Source organism: Entelurus aequoreus, linkage group LG28 (assembly GCF_033978785.1).
Source record: "Entelurus aequoreus isolate RoL-2023_Sb linkage group LG28, RoL_Eaeq_v1.1, whole genome shotgun sequence".
Taxonomy (NCBI): Eukaryota; Metazoa; Chordata; class Actinopteri; order Syngnathiformes; family Syngnathidae; genus Entelurus; species Entelurus aequoreus.
The window spans coordinates 17,497,764-17,519,300 of NC_084758.1; the positions used below are offsets into that span (position 1 = coordinate 17,497,764).

Sequence of the window (21,537 nt, forward strand, 5' to 3'; positions counted from 1 at the left end):
TGACGTTGATTTCACCATTGAAATTTGGTCATTTTCCCAACCAACAACGTGGATCCAGCGTTGTCTCAATTTACAAATACAACCATTTTGCAAAGTCAGTTTTAAAGGACATGGAAAAGGACAAGCGGTAGAAAATGGACGGATGGATGGATGTATAATCAACGTTGCATCAACGTCTAGTGGGAACTCTCTTCAGGAGCTCATACCAAGCTTTTTTTCTTTTCTTTTTTTTTTGTAAACATCCAGGAACTTACTGCCTTACTGCTCTCTGGTGACTGCTCTCTGCAAATGTTGGGTGAAACGACTGCACGCAGTCGGACCCGCAGACTCCAGTCCACCATCCATCTATATCAACATGGCCACTTTTGGTCGACCCTCCTGCTGAGCATCCAGCCGGGCGTCCGATCCTCCACGATCCATCACCCCTTCATTCAGAGATGACCTCCCCTAATCCTCATCATCAATCAGCGCACTATCCTATAAAGGGACCGTACTAACCTAGACTTTTTTTTGCTTCTACCTCAGCAGGATCCAAGAGCGGACGAAAACTTTTGAGGGCTGCTCCAGTATTTTCCCCTCAGGCTCGTCCTTCCAGACCTCAGACCACAGAGCTTCAACAGGAGGATTGAGAGGTAATTCCTATCACGCTGCCATCATTTAATATCCAGCCAAGGGTGGAAGGAAGGTTAGGAACCCAGAAACCAGAAAGCCACCAACGGCAACTCTTTGTCTCCTTCCGTCCAAGCCTCCCGCTGCGTCTTTGCTTCAACGTCCAGAACTTCCACAAATCTTACAATTTTGCTTCCGCAGAGGTTTTTGCTCGTGCAACTTTCAAGCAGTCAACATATTTGAACAAATCACTGACATAAACGTTGAATGAGAAGCACAGAGGTCAGGAGTTGAGCTAAATTTAGTGTTTCACAGGTTTTGCTCCAGTTTTCCATAAAAGTCATAACATAGTCACAAGTAAAGGAAGAGATACCGTACTTTAACACACATATCAAATTTAATATGATCTAAAAGAAAAACAAAACAGACTACGAATCAAAAGTGGATTTTGGCCTATAGCGTTCTGGGCGACGTTTTGCATTTCTCAAAGAAAAATGCCCTGTGCTTACTTTGCTTTTTAGGCTGTTGGAATGGTTCAAATCCCGAAAAGGATATAACATTTCTTCAGAGTTTCTCGAGAGGTAATCAAGAAGGGCAAAATAGTGCAAGATTTTACGAAAAACGAGAAAAGTAGCACAAAACACCAGTCCGAGGGAGCAGAGTGGAAGAATGCACGAGTTTGCGGTGATCACCTTCTTAAAGGTTTGTTTGATTAACTTTTGTCATGTATTATTTTTTTGTTTATTTAAGTATTATCTTTATATTCTTTGTATTTCTGAAAACCATGTTTGTTTTGTAAAGCATAGATGTTGACATCTATGGTTATATTTTGATAAACAATCATAAAATAATATTTCAGCACATACACAATGTTAACATCTATAGTTATATTTTGATAATCAATATATTTTGATAAACAATCATAAAATAATCTTTCAGCACATACACAATGTTAACATCTATAGTTATATTTTGATAAACAATCATAAATGAATATTTCAGCACATACACAATGTTGACATCAATAGTTATATTTTGATAAACAATCATAAATGAATCTTTCAGCACATACACAATGTTGACATCTATAGTTATATTTTGATAAACAATCATAAATGAATCTTTCAGCACATACACAGTTAACATATATAGTTATATTTTGATAAACAATCCTAAGTGAATCTTTCAGCACATACACAATGCTAACATCTATAGTTATATTTTGATAATCATAAATGAATCTTTCAGCACATACACAATGTTGACATCAATAGTTATATGTTGATAAAGACAACAATCTAAAATCCAAATCTATTGTTATATTTTGATAAAGACAACCATCATAAATGAATCTTTCAGTACATACACAATGTTGACATTTATAATTATATTTTGATAAACAATCATAAATGAATCTTTCAGCACATACACAATGTTGACATCTATAATTATATTTTGATAAACAATCATAAATGAATCTTTCAGCACATACACAATGTTGACATCTACAGTTATATTTTGATAATCATAAATGAATCTTTCAGCTCATACACAATGTTGACATCTATAGTTATATGTTGATAAAGACAACAATCCAAAATCCAAATCTATTGTTATATTTTGATAAAGACAACCATCATAAATTAATCTTTCAGCACATACACAATGTTGACATCTATTGTTATATTGTGATAAAGACAATCATGAATGAATCTTTCAGCACATACACACTGTTGACATTTATAGTTATATTTTAATAATCCTAAGTGAATCTTTCAGCACATACACAATGTTGACATCTACAGTTATATTTTGATAAAAAATCATAAATGAATCGTTCAGCACATACACAATGTTGACATCTATAGTTATATTTTGATACAAAATCATAAATTAATCTTTCAGCACATACACAATGTTGACATCTACAGTTTTTTTTTTAATAAACAATCATAAAATAATCTTTCAGCACATACACAATGCTAACATCTATAGTTATATTTTGATAATCCTAAGTGAATCTTTCAGCACATACACAATGTTGACATCTATAGTTATATGTTGATAAAGATAACAATCCAAAATCCAAATCTATTGTTATATGTTGGTAAAGACAACCATCATAAATGAATCTTTCAGCACATACACAATGTTGACATCTATTGTTATATTTTGATAACGACAACAATCATGAATTAATCTTTCAGCACATACACACTGTTGACATTTATAGTTATATTTTAATAATCCTAAGTGAATCTTTCAGCACATGAACTACGTTGACATCTATAGTTATTCTTTCAGCACATACACAATGTTGACATCTATTGTTATATTTTGATAAACAATCATAAATGAATCTTTCAGCACATTAAAGACGGGGGAAAACACTCGTAAACGGCCCGTGCAACAACAAGGCAGCAAACATGCCAGTAAATGATAAATGGGTTATACTTGTATAGCGCTTTTCTACCTTCAAGGTACTCAAAGCGCTTTGACAGTATTTCCACATTCACCCATTCACACACACATTCACACACTGATGGAGGGAGCTGCTATGCAAGGCGCTAACCAGCAGCCATCAGGAGCAATGGTGAAGTGTCTTGCCCAAGGACACAACGGACGTGACTAGGATGGTAGAAGGTGGGGATTAAACCCCAGTAACCAGCAACTCCGATTGCTGACCCGGCCACTCTACCAACTTCGCCACGCCGTCCCTAGACACTTGCGACAACAACAAACATGGCAGTAGACACTTGCAACAACAACAAACATGGCAGTAGACACTTGTGACCACAACAAACATGGCAGTAGACACTTGCAACAACAACAAACATGGCAGTAGACCCAGAGTTAAATCATGAAATGCAACCTTTACCCGAGCAAAAACGAGGCATATTTATGTTTTGCCGTGTATAACGACGTCTGGAGCATACGATGGTTTAACATGTCTTAGAACGCGACCAACGTATACCGTATTATTCGGACTATAAGTCGCAGTTTTTTCCATAGTTTGGCCGGGGGTGCGACTTATACTCAGGAGCGACTTGTGTGAAATTATTAACACATTACCGTAAAATATCAAATAATATTATTTAGCTCATTCACGTAAGAGACTAGACGTATAAGATTTCATGGGATTTAGCGATTAGGAGTGACAGATTGTTTGGTAAACGTATAGCATGTTCTATATGTTATAGTTATTTGAATGACTCTTACCATAATATATTACGTTAACATACCAGGCACGTTCTCAGTTGGTTATTTATGCCTCTTATAACGTACACTTTTTCAGCCTGTTGTTCACTATTCTTTATTTATTTTAAATTGCCTTTCAAATGTCTATTCTTGGTGTTGGCTTTTATCAAATACATTTCCCCCAAAAATGTGACTTATACTCCAGTGCGACTTATATGTTTTTTTCCTTCTTTATTATTCAGTTTCAGCCGGTGCGACTTATACTCCGGAGCGACTTATACTCAGAAAAATACGGTACTCAAAGTTTTTTGATAAAGTATAGAAATAGATTTTATCGCAGAGTTTAGTTTTTTATGCTTTTAGCGGTAATATCTGCATACTTAAATAGGTTTGCTGCACAGTAGTAGTACAACCTATTCTAGTCATTCAACAATAAAATCATCTGGAACGACTCTTCCCTGTAAAAACCAGGGTCCCAATAATATCGACACCATTGTGGTGGAAAATTATATTATATGCCGATTCGCTAGCAGCTTTAATTCTGTTTATTTTTCATTTGAATTCCTCAGGTTATAAGCCGCATTTCTGGAAGAAATGCACGGTATTGTACTCACTCATTGTACTATACATGATATACGACGTGGGTGTCAATATCAGTCTGTGTTTACTTACTTGCAAATTGGCAGGGCTGCACTAAGTCATCAACAATGTTGACTTTTCCTCCTTTCCAAGAGATCATAAAAGACTATTTCAATGCGATCATTGTGCACGTTCATGCTTTGACTGAAAAGCACCAAAAAAAAAAAAAAAGAAACATAGGCTGGATAAAAGGCTCCGTAAAATGGGGGCGAAAGATGGGAAAAATGGAAAGAAAGAAAATAAAGGGCAGTAGAAGCAGTCCAGACACTGTAATTTAGTTTGTGCTGATGGCAAAGTCGGGATATGAAGAACATGAAATTTATAATGTTAAGTTTGGAAGCGTGCTTTCCCCTCTGCGCTCTTTCCAAGCGCTCTGCGAGTCCGACCGGGATCCATATTTGACTGGTGACAAATGGAGGCCTTTCCAGTTCAATTAGGGCTTTTAAGGGGAACGCTAAGCCAGGCAGCGGAGGAAATAAGACCGTCACTCAACGAGAACAGGACGGCCGAAAAGTCAACACGGCGAGCACACGTGAAAGCGTGCGGGCCAGAGCGCCTGGACTGGAAGCCGCAGCTGACGTACATGACAGCTTCCCCCTCCCGCCGTCACGCTCAGGTTCGCCGCCTGCAGCTGCACATCACACCTCGCCGCAAACATACCGGGCCAGAGTTTCTGGACTTTCTGGGTCCTTTCCCGCTAACACCGGGGATTAGTTGGGACGGATATAAATCAACCAATTTCCATGCATTCGAATTTACGGCTTTAGAAACGCAGTAAGGGAAAGACCACTTCTGAATAAAAGTCGTCAAAAAGGAGATTTATTCTGTTTTGTTTTGCACCGTCAAGTCTGTGTATTTGGAGGGTGAAAGCAAAACTACAAAACGGCAATAACGTACTTTCCGGACCATAGGGCGCATCGGATTACAAGGCGCACTGCAGATAAATTATCTATTTTTGATCTTTTTTCGGCATTAAAGGAGTCATATTATTATTATTTTTTTGTAAATGTAAAAGACTTCCTTGTGGTCTACATAACATGTAATGGTGGTTCTTTGGTCAAAATGTTGCATAGATGATGTTTTACAGATCATCTTCAACCCGCTTTGCGCCGTTTTGTGGGCGGTCTTATTTACGTGGCTCACCTTCGACAGCGTCTTCTTCCCGTCATCTTTGTTGCAAGGACGGGAGTGGAAGACGTGTCAAAAGATGGCGCTAACTGTTTTAATGACATTCCGACTTTACTTCAATCAATAACGGAGCAGCATCTCCTCATCTGGAAAAAACACCCGTGAAAAACTGCCCGACCGGAACTCTAACAACTAAAGTTCCCTGGGTGAATAATGTAAACTCACTACACCGGTATGTTTTAGCGCTTTCATGGCGAGTTTACTGACAGATATAAGAACTTTACACTACCTTATTTTAGAAATGGCAACATAAGAAGATAGAGAAAAAGAAGAAGCTTATCGACTACGGTGTCGGCACGGACTACAAAGGCGGACTTGCGCAGTTCTTCAGGATTTATGCAGATCCCAAATACAGATCTGCAGGTACCAGAAGGTAAGAAAAGTTGCTTTTGCATAATATTGCGAAACAAAACACCAGATATGTCCTACTAGAGAAAACTAATAAGCTTATCAACTACGGTGTCGGCACAGACTACAAAGGTGGACGCGCACAATTTTTTCGGATTTATGCAGATCCCAAATACATAAATAGCTTTTGCATAATATTGCGGAACAAATCGCCAGATATGTCTTACCTTATACACACACACACCACAATACTCCTATATTGAAGCAAATCAAACGGTGCGGCCTACAATTATCTTTTATGTTTGACTGCCATCTACTGGTCAAACTTATCATTACACCATGTACCAAATAAAATAGCTTCGAGGTGATTAAGCTCAAACAAACTCATTCCTTACATTAGGCGCACTGTCAACATTTTTCTAATCATTCCCAAAATTGCAACACCAACCCATTCATATCATATAGGATTATTGTAATAGTATATATATATATATATTTTTTTTTTTTTTTAAATGGTCGGTTTTCCCCTGAAATGTTCCAATTTCCAGGAATTTCCCATTCAAATGAATGGACATTTTTATAGTTCTACAATGCACTTAATTCTCAAAATGTTGCGCCATTTTTGAACACAATTCCAACCTTTTAATCATCCACCCACATTACTCTTCCGATTTTGAAAAACGTGTTTTCCCTTTCCCAAAATTCCCGGTTTTACCGGAATTTTCTCCCCATTGACAATGAATGGGCAATATACAAAACTCTCCATATCCCACATTTCTTTCCCAATTCGAACCGTTCCACCATCCAAACAGTTCATGTTCGAAAAAATTCCAGGAATTCCCAAAATTCCTCGTTTTCCTAAGCCTTATTTTCACCTCTTCCTGGAAAGTTTTCACAGTCTGCATTGTTCAACTGTTTTTGACCATTTCACCTTCAAAACATTGCTCTTAGTTGGGACGAAAAGTGCTCTTTTTTTTTCCTGTCAAAATTCACGGTTTTCTCGAAATTCCAAAATATCCATTCTCAATTCAAACTGTTACATCAACATTTTTCTACCGATTCCTAAAAGTTGCAACACCAACCCATTCCTATCACCTAGGATATTTGGGTTAGTATCAATATTTTCAAAAATGACCGGTTTTAAGAAAGTTTAAAATTTCCAGGAAATTCCCATTCAAATGAATGGACATATTCCTAGTTCTACAATGCCATAAATTTTCAAAATGTTGTGCCATTTTTAAACCCGATTCAGACCTTTTAATCATCCACCCACATTATTCTTCCGATTTCAAAAAACATGTTTTCCCTTTCCCAAAATTCCCGGTTTTACCAGAATGTTCTCCCCATTGACAATGAATGGGCAATATACAAAACTCTCCATATCCCACATTTCTCTCCCGATTCGAACCGTTCCACCATCCAAACACTCCACTCACCTAGGACAATCATTTTCCAAGTTAAAAAAAAATTCCAGGAATTCCCGATTTTCCAAAGTCCTATTTTCACCCCTTCCTGGAAAGTTTTCAGTCAGCATTTTCAACCGTTTTTGACCATTCCACCTTCATAACATTCCTCTTAGTTGGGACGAAAAATGCTCCTTTTTTTCCTGTCAAAATTCCCGGTTTTCCCGAAATACCCATTCTCAATTCAAACTGTTACTACGTCAACATTTTTCTACCGATTCCACAAGTTGCAACACCAACCCATTTCTATCATCTAGGATATTTGTGCTAGCATCAATATTTTCAAAAATGTCCGGTTTTCCCGAAATTTTTAAATTTCCAGGAATTTCCCATTCAAACGAACGGACATTATCATCGTTCTACAATGCCCTTAATTCTCAAAATGTTGCGCCATTTTTAAACCCACAGATTTCCAAAAAACATGCTTTCCCTGTCCTAAAATTCCCGGTTTTACCAGAAATTTGCCCCAATTGACAATGAATGGGCAATATACAAAACTCTCCATACCCCACATTTCTCAAGTGATTCGAACCGTTCCAACTTCCACACACTCCACTCACCCTGGACATTCAGGCATTTCAGTTCCACTCACATGTCAGAGTGCATACCACAATAACAGCTGTTCAATAATTAATGTTACATTAAACAAACAATAATATATCTCTTGCTTTGTATGATTGGTACTGTTTTATTATCCTCTCACACGGGATCCACCAGATGGGCCACATTTAGGGTTGTTCTGTAGACAATCTACGATTTAATTCTAAGATTTACTAATTCGCTGCAAAGTTCACATTTTCCTTTGTAATAAAAAGTAGTATCTTGTCTCCAAAGTGGTAAAAAAAAAAAAAAACGGAGGTGAGAAGTTTAACATCCTGGCGGTGGTATTTCCTCTCCCGACCACTCCTTGCACATGAATAGACAGTACAGTATATCACTAGTATGCAGACACACACACACACACACACACACACACACACACACACACACACACACACACACACACACACACACACACACACACACACACACACACACACACACACACACACACACACACACACACACACACACACACACACACACACACACACACACACACACACACACACACACACACACACGCCTGCAGTATATAATCAAAAGTGATTGTGGACACACACAATCAAAAGCCCCACAAAAAATGCTACAACGTTGACCCCCATGTGACTTCATCAGAGGATTCAGCAAAGATGGCGGGGGAACAGCACCTATGGGAGGTCAGACCTGAGCCGACACTCCCATATCGCATATTTCCCCGGCAAAAAAACTAAATTCCCAGCAAACTATTCATCTCCCAAAGTCCCAAAGTCGCCACACAACACGTAACATGTTTGTGCACCGAGCGCCGCACTCAAACTCTCCACCAAAGAGCGAGCAGCGCCTTTGCACATCAGGAAGCAAGACAAGAAAACGAAGAGGCGCGGTTCCACGCAGGTGTACTTACAGTCTGCCGAGTTTGGGGTTGGACTGGAAGAGAAGTTCTGGGAGAAGAGTCAGTTTGTTTCTGTTCAGACGGCTGAAATGTAGGAAAGAAGAAATGAATAATTCATACAGAGTACGACAAATAAACAATACAGTATGCAGCAGGGGTTCTTCACCCAACTGTTCTACTCAAATATTAACAGTGAATTAGTAATCTTACTCTTGATTTTAATCAGATTTAATACAAAACCCAAAACCAGTGAAGTTGGCACGTTGTGTAAATGGTAAATAAAAACAGAATACAATGATTTGCAAATCCTTTTCAACTAATATTCAATTGAATAGACTGCAAAGACAAGATATTTAATGTTCCAACTGAGAAACTAATTGTTTTTTTGTGCAAATAATCATTAACTTAGAATTTAATGGCAGCAACACATTGCAAAAAAGTTGTGACAGGGGCATTTTTACCACTGTGTTACATGGCTTTTCCATTTAACAACACTCAGTAAATGTTTGGGAACTGAGGAGACACATTTTTGAAGCTTTTCAGGTGGAATTATTTCCCATTCTTGCTTGACGTACAGCTTAAGTTGTTCAACAGTCCGGGGGTCTGCGTTGTGGTATTTTAGGCTTCATAATGCACCACACATTTTCAATGGGAGACAGGTCTGGACTACAGGCAGGCCAGTCTAGTACCCGCACTTTTTCTTACTATGAAGCCACGTTGATGTAACACGTGGCTTGGCAATGTCTTGCTGGAATAAGCAGGGGCGACCATGAAAAAGACGTTGCTTGGATTGCAACATATTTATTTATTTTTGAAGCGACATATGTTGCTCTAAAACCTGATGTACCTTTCAGCATTAATGATGCCTTCACAGATGTGTAAGTTACCCATGCCTTGGGCACTAATACACCCCCATACCATCACAGATGCTGGCTTTTAAACTTTGCGCCTATAACAATCCGGATGGTTCTTTTCCTCTTTGGTCCGGAGGACACGACGTCCACAGTTTCAAAAAACAATTTGAAATGTGGACTCGTCAGACCAGAGAACACTTTTCCACTTTGCATCAGTCCATCTTAAATGAGCTCGGGCACAGCAAAGCCGGCGGCGTTTCTGGGTGTTGTTGATAAATGGCTTTCACTTTGCATAGTAGAGTTTTAACTTGAACTTACAGATGTAGCGACCAACGGTAGTTACTGACAGTGGTTTTATGAAGTGTTCCTGAGCCCATGTGGTGATATCATTTACACACTGATGTCTCTTTTTGATGCAGTACCGCCTGAGGGATCCAAGGTCACAGGCATTCTATGTTACGTGCAGTGATTTCTCCAGATTCTCTGAACCTTTTGATGATATTACGGACCGTAGATGGTGAAATCCCTAAATTCCTTGCAATAGCTGGTTGAGAAATGTTGTTCTTAAACTGTTGCACAATTTGCTCACGCATCTGTTCACAAAGTGGTGACCCTCGCCCCGTCCTTGTGAATGACTGAGCATTTCATGGAAGCTGCTTTTATACCCAATCATGGCACCCACCTGTTCCCAATTAGCCTGTTCAGCTGTGGGATGTTCCAAATAAGTGTTTGATGAGCATTCCTTAACTTTATCACTCTTTTTTGCCACTTGTGCCAGCTTTTTTGAAACGTGTTGCAGGCATCAAATTCCAAATGAGCTAATATTGGCAAAAAATAACAAAGTTTTCCAGTTGGAACATTAAATATCTTGTCTTTGCAGTCTATTCAATTGAATATAAGTTGAAAAGGATTTGCAAATCATTGTATTCTGTTTTTATTTACCATTTACACAACACTGCTTTTGGGTTTTGTAATTACATCTAACCTACTTAGAGCTTAACAGGATACACCTTGTCAAACGATATTAAAGCATGTGGTAAACGCAAAGATTATCATCAAGGCTAAGATCAGGCTGATACAATAATAAATACTCGTAAACAAAGTGCTCTGATACAAAAATTAAATGTACAAACATTTATTTAGTGCTAAAATCATTTCTAAATAAAGTAGTAGTGAATAATTATAATATATATGTATTTTAACTAAACTGTCCAAAAGTAGCCACTTTAGTCATAATTTTTGCGCTTAACACATTTCTCTATGACTTTAGCTACAGACTTCTTCTGTTTGTGTGATATTGTCATTACTGCCACACGTGGTGGAAAAGTGTTTTACACCCGAGCCCATACGGACCACAGCTGAGAGAAATATATTTTCGGTGGCCTTCTAGGGGGCGCTTGCCCCATGGTTAAGAATCACTGGCCTACAGGGGAGGATGTGGGCATATTCAATGTGAATGATTGATTGGGATTCATGATGGGTTCAAAGGTCAGACTCAGGGGAGACTGTGGGGTTTCCTGTGATCATGACCCTCAGGTTATCATGTGCAACCTTTAAATGCACTTATCACCGGCAGGCCCTGATGGCGAGAGAGTACAAAGTGAAAAAGAAGTTTCCCGATATGTAAAGTTACTGCAGCTTCTTCAACAAATATTTAAACTATATTCTAGGTAGCTAGCATATTTGTTATGAGGCCATATTTGGAGAGTCGCTGGTATTAATTAAATGTACAATTAAATACACACACACGTTGACAACAGGTTAAAACGCCACCTTAATTTATCAAAATATTAATCATTTAAATTAAAATATGTTTTGAAAAAGAATTAAAAATATACAATAAAGAAATAAAAATAGAAAATTTAAATTATAATAGTAGTAATAATAGCAATAAAATAAATCGAGAATAACCTTAGGGTTTAACATGATCAGTAAAAAGCCTGATTAAAAAGATGTGTTCTGAACCTATATACTTAATAATAATTGAGAGTGCATGAGAAAGTACAAGTATCTCTCTTTGACCACATGGTCATTAATTACAAATTATATCGCAAAACACATCAGCAACAGAACCAATGTTGTATTTGGAGACGCAAGATTGTCTTGTAAAACAATTTCCAGTTTTACAGGAATTTTCTCCCCATTGACAATGAATGGGCAATATACAAAACTCTCCATATCCCACATTTCTCCCCTGATTCGAACTGTTACACCATCCAAACACTTCACTTACCTAGGACAATCATTTTCCAAGTTAAAAAAAATTCCAGAGATTCCCAGAAATCCCGGTTTTACAAAGCCTTATTTTCCCTTCTTTCTGGAAAGTTTTCACAGTGCCCATTTTTCAATCGTTTTTGACCATTCCACCTTCAAAACATTCCTCTTAGTTGGGACGACAAATGCTCCTATTTTTTTCCTGTCAAAATTCCCGGTTTTCCCAAAATTCCAATTCTCAAATCAGTTTTTTTTTGTTTGTTTTTTGTTTTCTTTTATTAAATCAACATAAAAAACACAAGATATACTTACAATTAGTGGACCAACCCAAAAAAACTCCCCCACTCATTCACACAAAAGGGTTGTTTCCTTTTGTTATTAATATTTTGGTTCCTACAATATATATCAATTCAGTCTGCAAGGGATACAGTCAATTCAAAGTGTTACTAGGTCAAAAAAATGTTACCGATTCCAAAAATTGCAACACCAACCCATTCATATCATCTAGGATATCTGTGCTGGTATCAATATTTTCAAAAATGTCCGGTTTTCCCAAAATGTTCCAATTTCCGGAAAAGTGCCATTCAAATGAATGGACATATTCATAGTTCTACAATGCCCTAAATTCTCAAAATGTTGCGCCATTTTTAATCCTCATTCTGGCCATTTAATCATCCACCCACATTACTCTTCCGATTTCAAAAAACATGTTTTCCCTCTCCCAAAATTCCCGGTTTTACTGGAATTTTCTCCCCATTGACAATGAATGGGCAATATACAAAATTCTCCATATCCAACATGTCTCCCCTGATTCGAACCGTTACACCATCCAAACACTCCACTTACCTAGTACAATCATTTTCCAAGTTCCAAAAAATTCCAGGGATTCCCAGAAAACCCGGTTTTACAAAGCCTTATTTTCCCTTCTTTCTGGAAAGTTTTCACAGTGCCCATTTTTCAATCGTTTTTGACCTTTCCACCTTCAAAACATTCCTCTTAGTTGGGACGACAAATACTCCTATTTTTTTCCTGTCAAAATTCCCAGTTTTCCCAAAATTCCAATTCTCAAATCATTTTTTTTTGTTTGTTTTTTGTTTTCTTTTATTAAATCAACATAAAAAACACAAGATACACTTACAATTAGTGGACCAACCCAAAAAAAACTCCCACTCTCATTCACACAAAAGGGTTGTTTCCTTTTGTTATTAATATTCTGGTTCCTACAATATATATCAATTCAGTCTGCAAGGGATACAGTCAATTCAAAGTGTTACTAGGTCAAAAAAATGTTACCGATTCCAAAAATTGCAACACCAACCCATTCATATCATCTAGGATATCTGTGCTCGTATCAATATTTTCAAAAACGTCCGGTTTTCCCGAAATGTTCAAATTTCCGGGAAAGTCCCATTCAAATGAATGGACATATTCATAGTTCTTCAATGCCCTAAAATCTCAAAATGTTGCGCCATTTTTAAACCCCATTCTGACCATTTAATCATCCACCCACATTACTCTTCCGATTTCGAAAAACATGTTTTCCCTTTCCCAAAAATCGCGGTTTTACCGGAATGTTCTCCCCATTGACAATGAATGGGAAACAGGCAAAACTCTCCATATCCCGCATTTCTCCCCCGATTTGAACGGTTCCACCATCCAAACACTCCACTCACCCTGTACATTCAAGCATTTCAGTTTCACTCTCACTTATCAGCGGTTTGCGCACACAGGGCATTCAACCACAATTCCTACAGGAATGGCAAATTCTAGTTACCGTACCATGTTCTGATAAAACTGATAGTAATTACTATGATTCAGATATGTTGTCATGCATAAATGGAAATAGGTAACATATAGATATTGTAAGTCTATACGTTAGGTGAGGAAAAAACACAGAATATTTCATCCCGACAAGCTTGTTTATTGTTGATTTTATCGTAAGTCTATGTATGTTCGAAATAAACTTTAAAAACTACAAGTACTCACACACATCCAAACGCCTCCTCCCTCTATGCTCATAATTAAAGCAGGCCAACAAAGGTTGGGACCAAAAGATGTATTGGTTCCTCAGAGACAAAATATGTGTGGAGTGTTAAAGGTCATAAGGTCAAAAAATAGAATCCACAGCGGAGAAGACACAGACACTGACCTTTGAACCTGTGGGATTCTGATAACAAGACCCCGACTTTCACCCGCCGCTGGAAAGGGAGTCCAAGAAGACAGGTCACACGCTCTAGAGGGGCCCCACGGTTCTCATTTAGCGTGAATAAGCGCGTGGAAAAATGTCAATAAATGAATGGCACGGGGCTTTGTGTGAAATGTTACCGCAAACGTATTCCTAGCCCCTTCCTGCTCCATCATTGAACATAATTTTATGGCTAATTCCCCAAGATAGCCTCATTGTCCCCTGTGGTGTTCTGTGTGCCAGGAACATGTGCAACTTTGTCTTAACTAAGCAAGTCTAAGACTCGATCTGACCATTCTAAGACTATGAACCCAAACTGATGACGCCTACTGAGGTATTGGCACCAGCTGCTAGACTAGATCTGACATTACTAAGTCTAGGACCCCGAACTGATGAAGCCTACTAAGGTATTGGCACCAGCCGCTAGACTAGATCTGACCAATCTAAGTCTAAGACTGGCTCTGACCAATCTAAGTCTATGAGCCCAAACTGATGAAGCCTACTGAGGTATTGGCACCAGCCGATAGACTAGTTCTGACCAATCCAAGTCTAAGACTCGATCTGACCAATCTAAGTCTATGAGCCCAAAACTGATGAAACCTACTGAGGTATTGGCACCAACCGCTAGACTAGATCTGACCAATCCAAGTCTAAGACTGGATCTGACCAATCTAAGTCTATGAGCCCAAACTGATGAAGCCTACTGAGGTATTGGCACCAGCCGCTAGACTAGTTCTGACCAATCCAAGACTAAGACTAGATCTGACCAATCCAAGTCTAAGACTGGATCTGACTAATCTAAGTCTATGAGCCCAAACTGATGAAGCCTACTGAGGTTTTGGCACCAGCCGCTAGACTAGATCTGACCAATCTAAGTCTGAGCCCAAACTGATGAAGCCTACTGAGGTATTGGCACCAGCCGCTAGACTAGTCTATGAGCCCAAACTGATGAAGCCTACTTAGGTATTGGCACCAGCCGCTAGACTAGTTCTGACCAATCCAAGTCTAAGACTCGATTTGACCAACCTAAGTCTAGGAGCCCAAACTGATGAAGCCTACTGAGGTATTGGCACCAGCTGCTAGCGTAGATCTGACCAATCTAAGTCTGAGCCCAAACTGATGAAGCCTACTGAGGTATTGGCACCAGCCACTAGACTAGATCTGACCAATCTAAGTCTATGAGCCCAAACTGATTAAGCCTACTGAGGTTTTGGCACCAGCCGCTAGACTAGATTCGACCAATCCAAGTCTAAGACTCAATCTGACCAATCTAAGTCTATGAGCCCAAACTGATGAAGCCTACCGAGGTATTGGAACCAGCTGCGAGACTAGATCTGACAAATCCAAGTCTAAGACTCGATTTGAGCAATCAAAGTCTATGAGCCCAAACTGATGAAGCCTACTGAAGTATTGGCACCAGCCACTAGACTAGATCTGACCAATCCAAGTCTATGAGCATGAACTGATGAAGCCTAATTGGATAAGAAAAAACTTCTAAGACAAACCAAACAGTCCAGTTGCGATGGATTAAATGCCCTAAGATGCCAACAACCTGGATGAATAAGAACCTTCTTAGACAAGTTTCGTTGTATTTTGAGTGCTATGACAAATAAAGCATCAAGTATCTTGTTCCTACTTAACATTTAAGCTAAAAAATAAACAATAACTATACATTTTTCCGTAGTAATTTACCGTAAGCAAAACAGTTAACTGTAAAATGAACGGATTCAAGGTCATATAGATCATGACCGTATTTTTTTTTACGGTGAATTCCTGGCAACCACAGCTGCCCACATTATACCATAAATTCTACAGATTTGTTTTGATTGTCTATGTAAAAAAAAACATGATACACTCTAGTACAAAACATGCATTAAATTAGAACCAAGTTTGATTTAAACAGTATAATAATATTTTTGTGGGCGGCATGGCGTAGTGGGTAGAGCACCCGTGTCAGAAACCTGAGGGTTGCAGGTTCGCTCCCCGCCTCTTACCATGCCGTTGTGTCCTTGGGCAGGACACTTCACCCTTGCCCCCGGTGCCACTCACACCGGTGAAAGAATGTTGAATGAATGATAGGTGGTGGTCGGAGGGGCCGTAGGCGCAAATTGGCAGCCACGCTTCCGTCAGTCTACCCCAGGGCAGCTGTGGCTACGAAAGTAGCTTACCACCACCAGGTGTGAATAAATGATGGGTTTTTAACATGTAAAGCGACTTTGGGTACTTAGAAAAGCGCTATATAAATCCCAGGTATTATTATTATTATTATTATTTTTGTATTAAAAAATCTGAAAACTTGGGGCTCAAAATAAAATTCTGCTTAGGGTCCCTGCATTTAATCTTTGACAATTGTCGCCATCTTCATGTCGAAAGTGGAAATGGACATCAGTTCCAGTGATTCATCAAATAATGACACGCGTCTTCTCACAATCTGGAAGCACTCGGGGTGTGTTACAACTTTATTAGACACACCGTGACTTTCGGGGGCCCCAGCGCGGGCCCCTGTGATGTGTGTGATTTATGTTATATTCACGTGTGGACAAAGATGGATGTCCTCGCCTGGGCAGAAGACGAGATAAGCTCCATCTTTTTCACGTTGAGGCGCGATAAATCATGCGTCCTCCTCACCCGTCACCTTTAACCTCAGCGGCATCAGAGGGGCTGTCGGCGAAGGCATTTTAATCACCGTTTTCGGTTATGAATGGGTTAAACCTTTCACTACTCACTCACAGGTCAGGGGTGCCCAAACTTTTTCCACTCAGTGCCACAGGCTGACAAGTCAAAGGATGCGGGGGCCATTTTGCTAGTTTTCAAATTCAAAACGAGTATAAAATATAGATTTTTTTAAGGAACTACAAAATAACATTTGAGTAGAAATTCTGTGTGAATGATAGGGGTGTAACGGTACACAAAAATTTTGGTTCGGTACGTACCTCGATTTAGAAGTCACGGTTCGGTTCATTTTCGGTACAGTAAGAAAACAAAATATAAATTTGTGGGTTATTTACCAAATTTGCAAAATCTTCCACCAAAAATATTTTTGTTAGTGTAATATTTGATGTGAAGTAATCGGAAGCTTGGATAGGTCAATAATTCATAATAACACTGATTTTGATTCAATATTATGTTTTGAGTAATGACAGTTTGAAAGAAAAAAAAAAGCTTTGCTTTATTAGTCAACATTGCAACTTCTTCTAAATTAAATTTAACCTTTAAGCTTTTTTATTTCACTTTTATGTTTTTGTTTATTTTAATAGTATTTTTAGAATGTGCCGTGGGCCTTTGAAACTTTAGCTGTGGGCCGCAAATGGCCTCCGGGGCACAATTTTGACACCCCTGCTATAGATAATACAAAATTTAATCTGATAAATCTATGGATAAAAAGCAGAGCCTGGCGACGCATGCGCGTTTATCATAACTCTCTCTCTCTCTCTCTCTCTCTCTCTCTCTCTGCCCCTCCCTCACCAATGCTGCTGCGCACACAATTTGTTTTGTTTTTAACCCCTTCTTAACCCTGAACGTACATTGAAAATACACGCAACCCTAACTCAGAATGCCGGACATTTGAGGCATTTAAGAAACTCCGCCCTGGCAGCTCCGCAAAAGAGGACATGTCCGGTGAAAAGAGGACGTATGGTCAGTCTATCGTAGCCCGTTAGCTGCTAGCATGCCATGTGTTAAGCCTCGGTGTGCCTTGTTTACACAACGTGCGTTACGCTACTTAATATGTCCGTGTGGAAACTCGTTCGGTACACCTCCGAACCGAACCCCCCGTACCGAAACAGTTCAATACAAATACACGCACCGTTACATCCCTAGTGAATGCTGAAGAGCCAAAGCCAAACCAATTAGCTTCAAATAAAATAAATATGAGCAAAATGAGCTAAAAAAGTTAGCATGCTAACAGTACTATGTAAAAATGCTACCAATAGCATGCTTACAGTTAGCATTAGTGAAATGACACTGCGGCATACACTTGCTAAATGAGCTAAAAAAAAATGTAGTATGCTAATCGCTAACTGTTACATGCGTCAAGTACGAAAATATACTATTCTGAAGTGTGGGCCTAAAAAAATGTGTTTAAAATGCTCGCCTGCTAACGTTAGCATTCATCAAGCACCAAACTATGACTGGAGGTGTACACCTACAAAATTAGCTAAGAAAAAGAACGCTAGCATATTAACGTTATCATGCGAACAGGTGTCCTTTGTCAAGGAACAAAATAGTTGACGCCGAGCCGGGTTCAGTTCTGTTCGATCATTTATATAGCACATTTTAAAAACAACCCCAGTTGGCCAAATTGCTGTACAGATATAAGAAACAACTAAAAAAATAGTGCACAGAGTTTCACATTTACATTGTAACACAGAAGCATGAATAAAATACAATACCCAGCAGTGACCAGACATTGAAACAACGTTGAGAACTTGTTGACTTATGTCCTGACGTTGAGCAACTCAAACCTAACGTTGAAACAACATGCTTTTTGACAAAGTTTATTCAATGTTGGGTTCTGACGTTGATTTGACCATTAAATTTGTAATTTCCCAACCAAAATTCTACAACACGAATACAACGTTGAAACAACATGCTTTTTGACATTTAATCAATGTTGGGTTCTGACGTTGATTTGACCATTGAATTAGGGTAATTTCCCAACCAATATTCTACAAAACTTTAACATGCTTTTTTGACTACGTTTAATCAATGTTGGGTTCTGATGTTGAGTTGACCATTGAAATCTGGTCATTTTTCAACCAATATGAATGCAGCTGAGATAGGCTCCAGCACCCCCCGCGACCCCGGACGGGACAAGCGGTAGGAAATGGATGAATGGATGTATGGATTTCACAACATAAATACAACTTTAACATGCTTTTTGACGTTTATTCAAAGTCTGGTTGTGACGTTGATTTAACCATTGAATTTTGATCATTTGCCAACCAATATTCTACAACATAAATACAACTTTAACATGCTTTTTGACAACATTTAATCAATGTTGGGTTCTGACGTTGATTTTACCATTGAATTATGGTCATTTTCCAACCTATATTGTACAACACAAATACAATGTTGAAACAACATGCTGTTTGACGTTGATTTGACCATTGAATTTTGATCATTTGCCAACCAATATTGTACAACAAATACAACTTCAACAACATGCTTTTTGACAACATTTAAACAATGTCGGGTTCTGACGTTGATTTGACTATTGAATTTTGGTCATTTCCCAACCAATATTTTACAACACAAATACAACGTTGAAACAACATGCTTTTTTGACAACGTTTAATCAATGTTGGGTTCTGACGTTGATTTGACCATTGAATTATGGTCATTTTCCAACCTATATTGTACAACACAAATACAACGTTGAAACATGCTGTTTGACGTTTATTCAATGTCATCTTGTGACGTTGATTTGACCATTGAATTTTGGTCATTTGCCAACCAATATTCTACATAACAAATACAACTTTAACAACATGCTTTTTGACAACATTTAATCAATGTTGGGTTCTGACGTTGATTTGACCATTGAAATTTGGTCAATTCCCCAACCAAAAACGTGGATCCAACAGACACCAACGTTGTCTCAATTTACAAATATAACTATTTTTCAAAGTTGTTTCAAAGCCACTTTTAAAGGACATGTACACTACCGTTCAAAAGTTTGGGGTCACCCAAACAATATTGTGGAATAGCCTTCATTTCTAAGAACAAGAATAGACTGTGGAGTTTCAGATGAAAGTTCTCTTTTTCTGGCCATTTTGAGCGTTTAATTGACCCCACAAATGTGATGCTCCAGAAACTCAATCTGCTCAAAGGAAGGTCAGTTTTATAGCTTCTGTAACGAGCTAAACTGTTTTCAAATGTGTGAACATGATTGCACAAGGGTTTTCTAATCATCAATTAACCTTCTGAGTCAATGAGCAATCACATTGTACCATTAGAACACTGGAGTGATAGTTGCTGGAAATGGGCCTCTATACACCTATGTAGATATTGCACCAAAAACCAGACATTTGCAGCTAGAATAGTCATTTACCACATTAGCAATGTATAGAGTGTATTTCTTTAAAGTTAAGACTAGTTTAAAGTTATCTTCATTGAAAAGTACAGTGCTTTTCCTTCAAAAATAAGGACATTTCAATGTGACCCCAAACTTTTGAACGGTAGTGTATGTATAATCAACGTATCAATGTCTTGTGCCTACTGGGTAGTAAAATACACCTGAAAAGAAGTGCACAATATATCACCTAAAAATACTATAATGATGAGGTGTGTACTAAACTATAATACTAGAATGCCAACGATTGTGCTACGGGCCGCAAATGGCCCCCGGGCCGCACTTCTGGCACCCCTGTCATAGGTTACACGGCATGGGTTTGTTTTGCACATAATTCATCATAGTCGCTGTCAAAAGCAAACATGTTTTAATTGAAAGAGCATGCACACTTTGCCCCCGCAGGCTCTTCCTTCCGTGAACTCTGACCCGCTTCTGACGCAGCACATTTGAAGACGTCTTTAAAGTGAGACTCGCCCATCACGTCCGCCCCTGCGTGAATTCCCGGCCGCCCCGCCCCGCCCTGCCCGCGCTATCGCAGGTTCAATCTGCGCTGACGTACACATGTCGCTGCCACTCAGCGGGTTTTCCACCTGACACTCGCCAACTGATCTGGAGCCATGATTCCGTCAAAACGCCAATCAAAGCTGGGACTCGGGACCGCCTTCGATGACGGACGGCGGTCTTAGGTGCGCCGCCGTCTGCGGACTCGCCACAGGCCGCGTGCCTTGATCATCAAATAATCGACTTTGCAAAACCAACACTTTCAGTGACTCACAGGTAATGGGGTCAGTCCGTGAGCCAAGCTCACCAATTAGCTCATTACGTGTGTTTTTAGAAGGTTTCTGCAGAAGAAACAAGCAGTATTTTTTTATTTTTCTAAGGTAGCAAGTCATTTTCTTAAAAAATAAGGACATTTAAGTAAAAAAAGTTCAGTTCACCATATGTCTGCGTTCAAAGAACTCCGGCTTATTAGTGATTCCCAGAGCCTCCAAAAAGTCTGCGGGCTATAGAGCGTTTTCTATTCGGGCTCCATTACTCTGGAATGGTACCTCAATAGAAGCATTTAAGTCCCATCTTAAAACTCATTTATACACCCTAGCCTTTAAAAATAGACCTCTTTCTATACCAGTTGATCTGCCGTCTCTTTTTCTGCTCTGCCCCTCTCTCCTGCGTGGAGAGTTTATCAGGTGACCACGGATCAGCTTAGCTGACCCACGTCTGTGGTCCCTTCCAAGGTTTCTCGTTTCCATTGAGGGTTTTTTCTTGCCCTGATGTGGGATCTGAGCCGA

The 21,537-nt window shown here is 39.0% G+C and overlaps 1 protein-coding gene across 1 annotated transcript in view; it reads right to left on the reverse strand.

The window, feature by feature from the left end:
* The window catches only part of slit3 (slit homolog 3 (Drosophila)), a 672,803-nt gene that overhangs the window by 576,548 nt on the left and 74,718 nt on the right, over positions 1 to 21,537 (reverse strand). Inside the window, 1 exon segment of the mRNA XM_062039879.1 lies at positions 8,932 to 9,003. Coding sequence (XP_061895863.1) covers positions 8,932 to 9,003 — 72 coding nt within the window.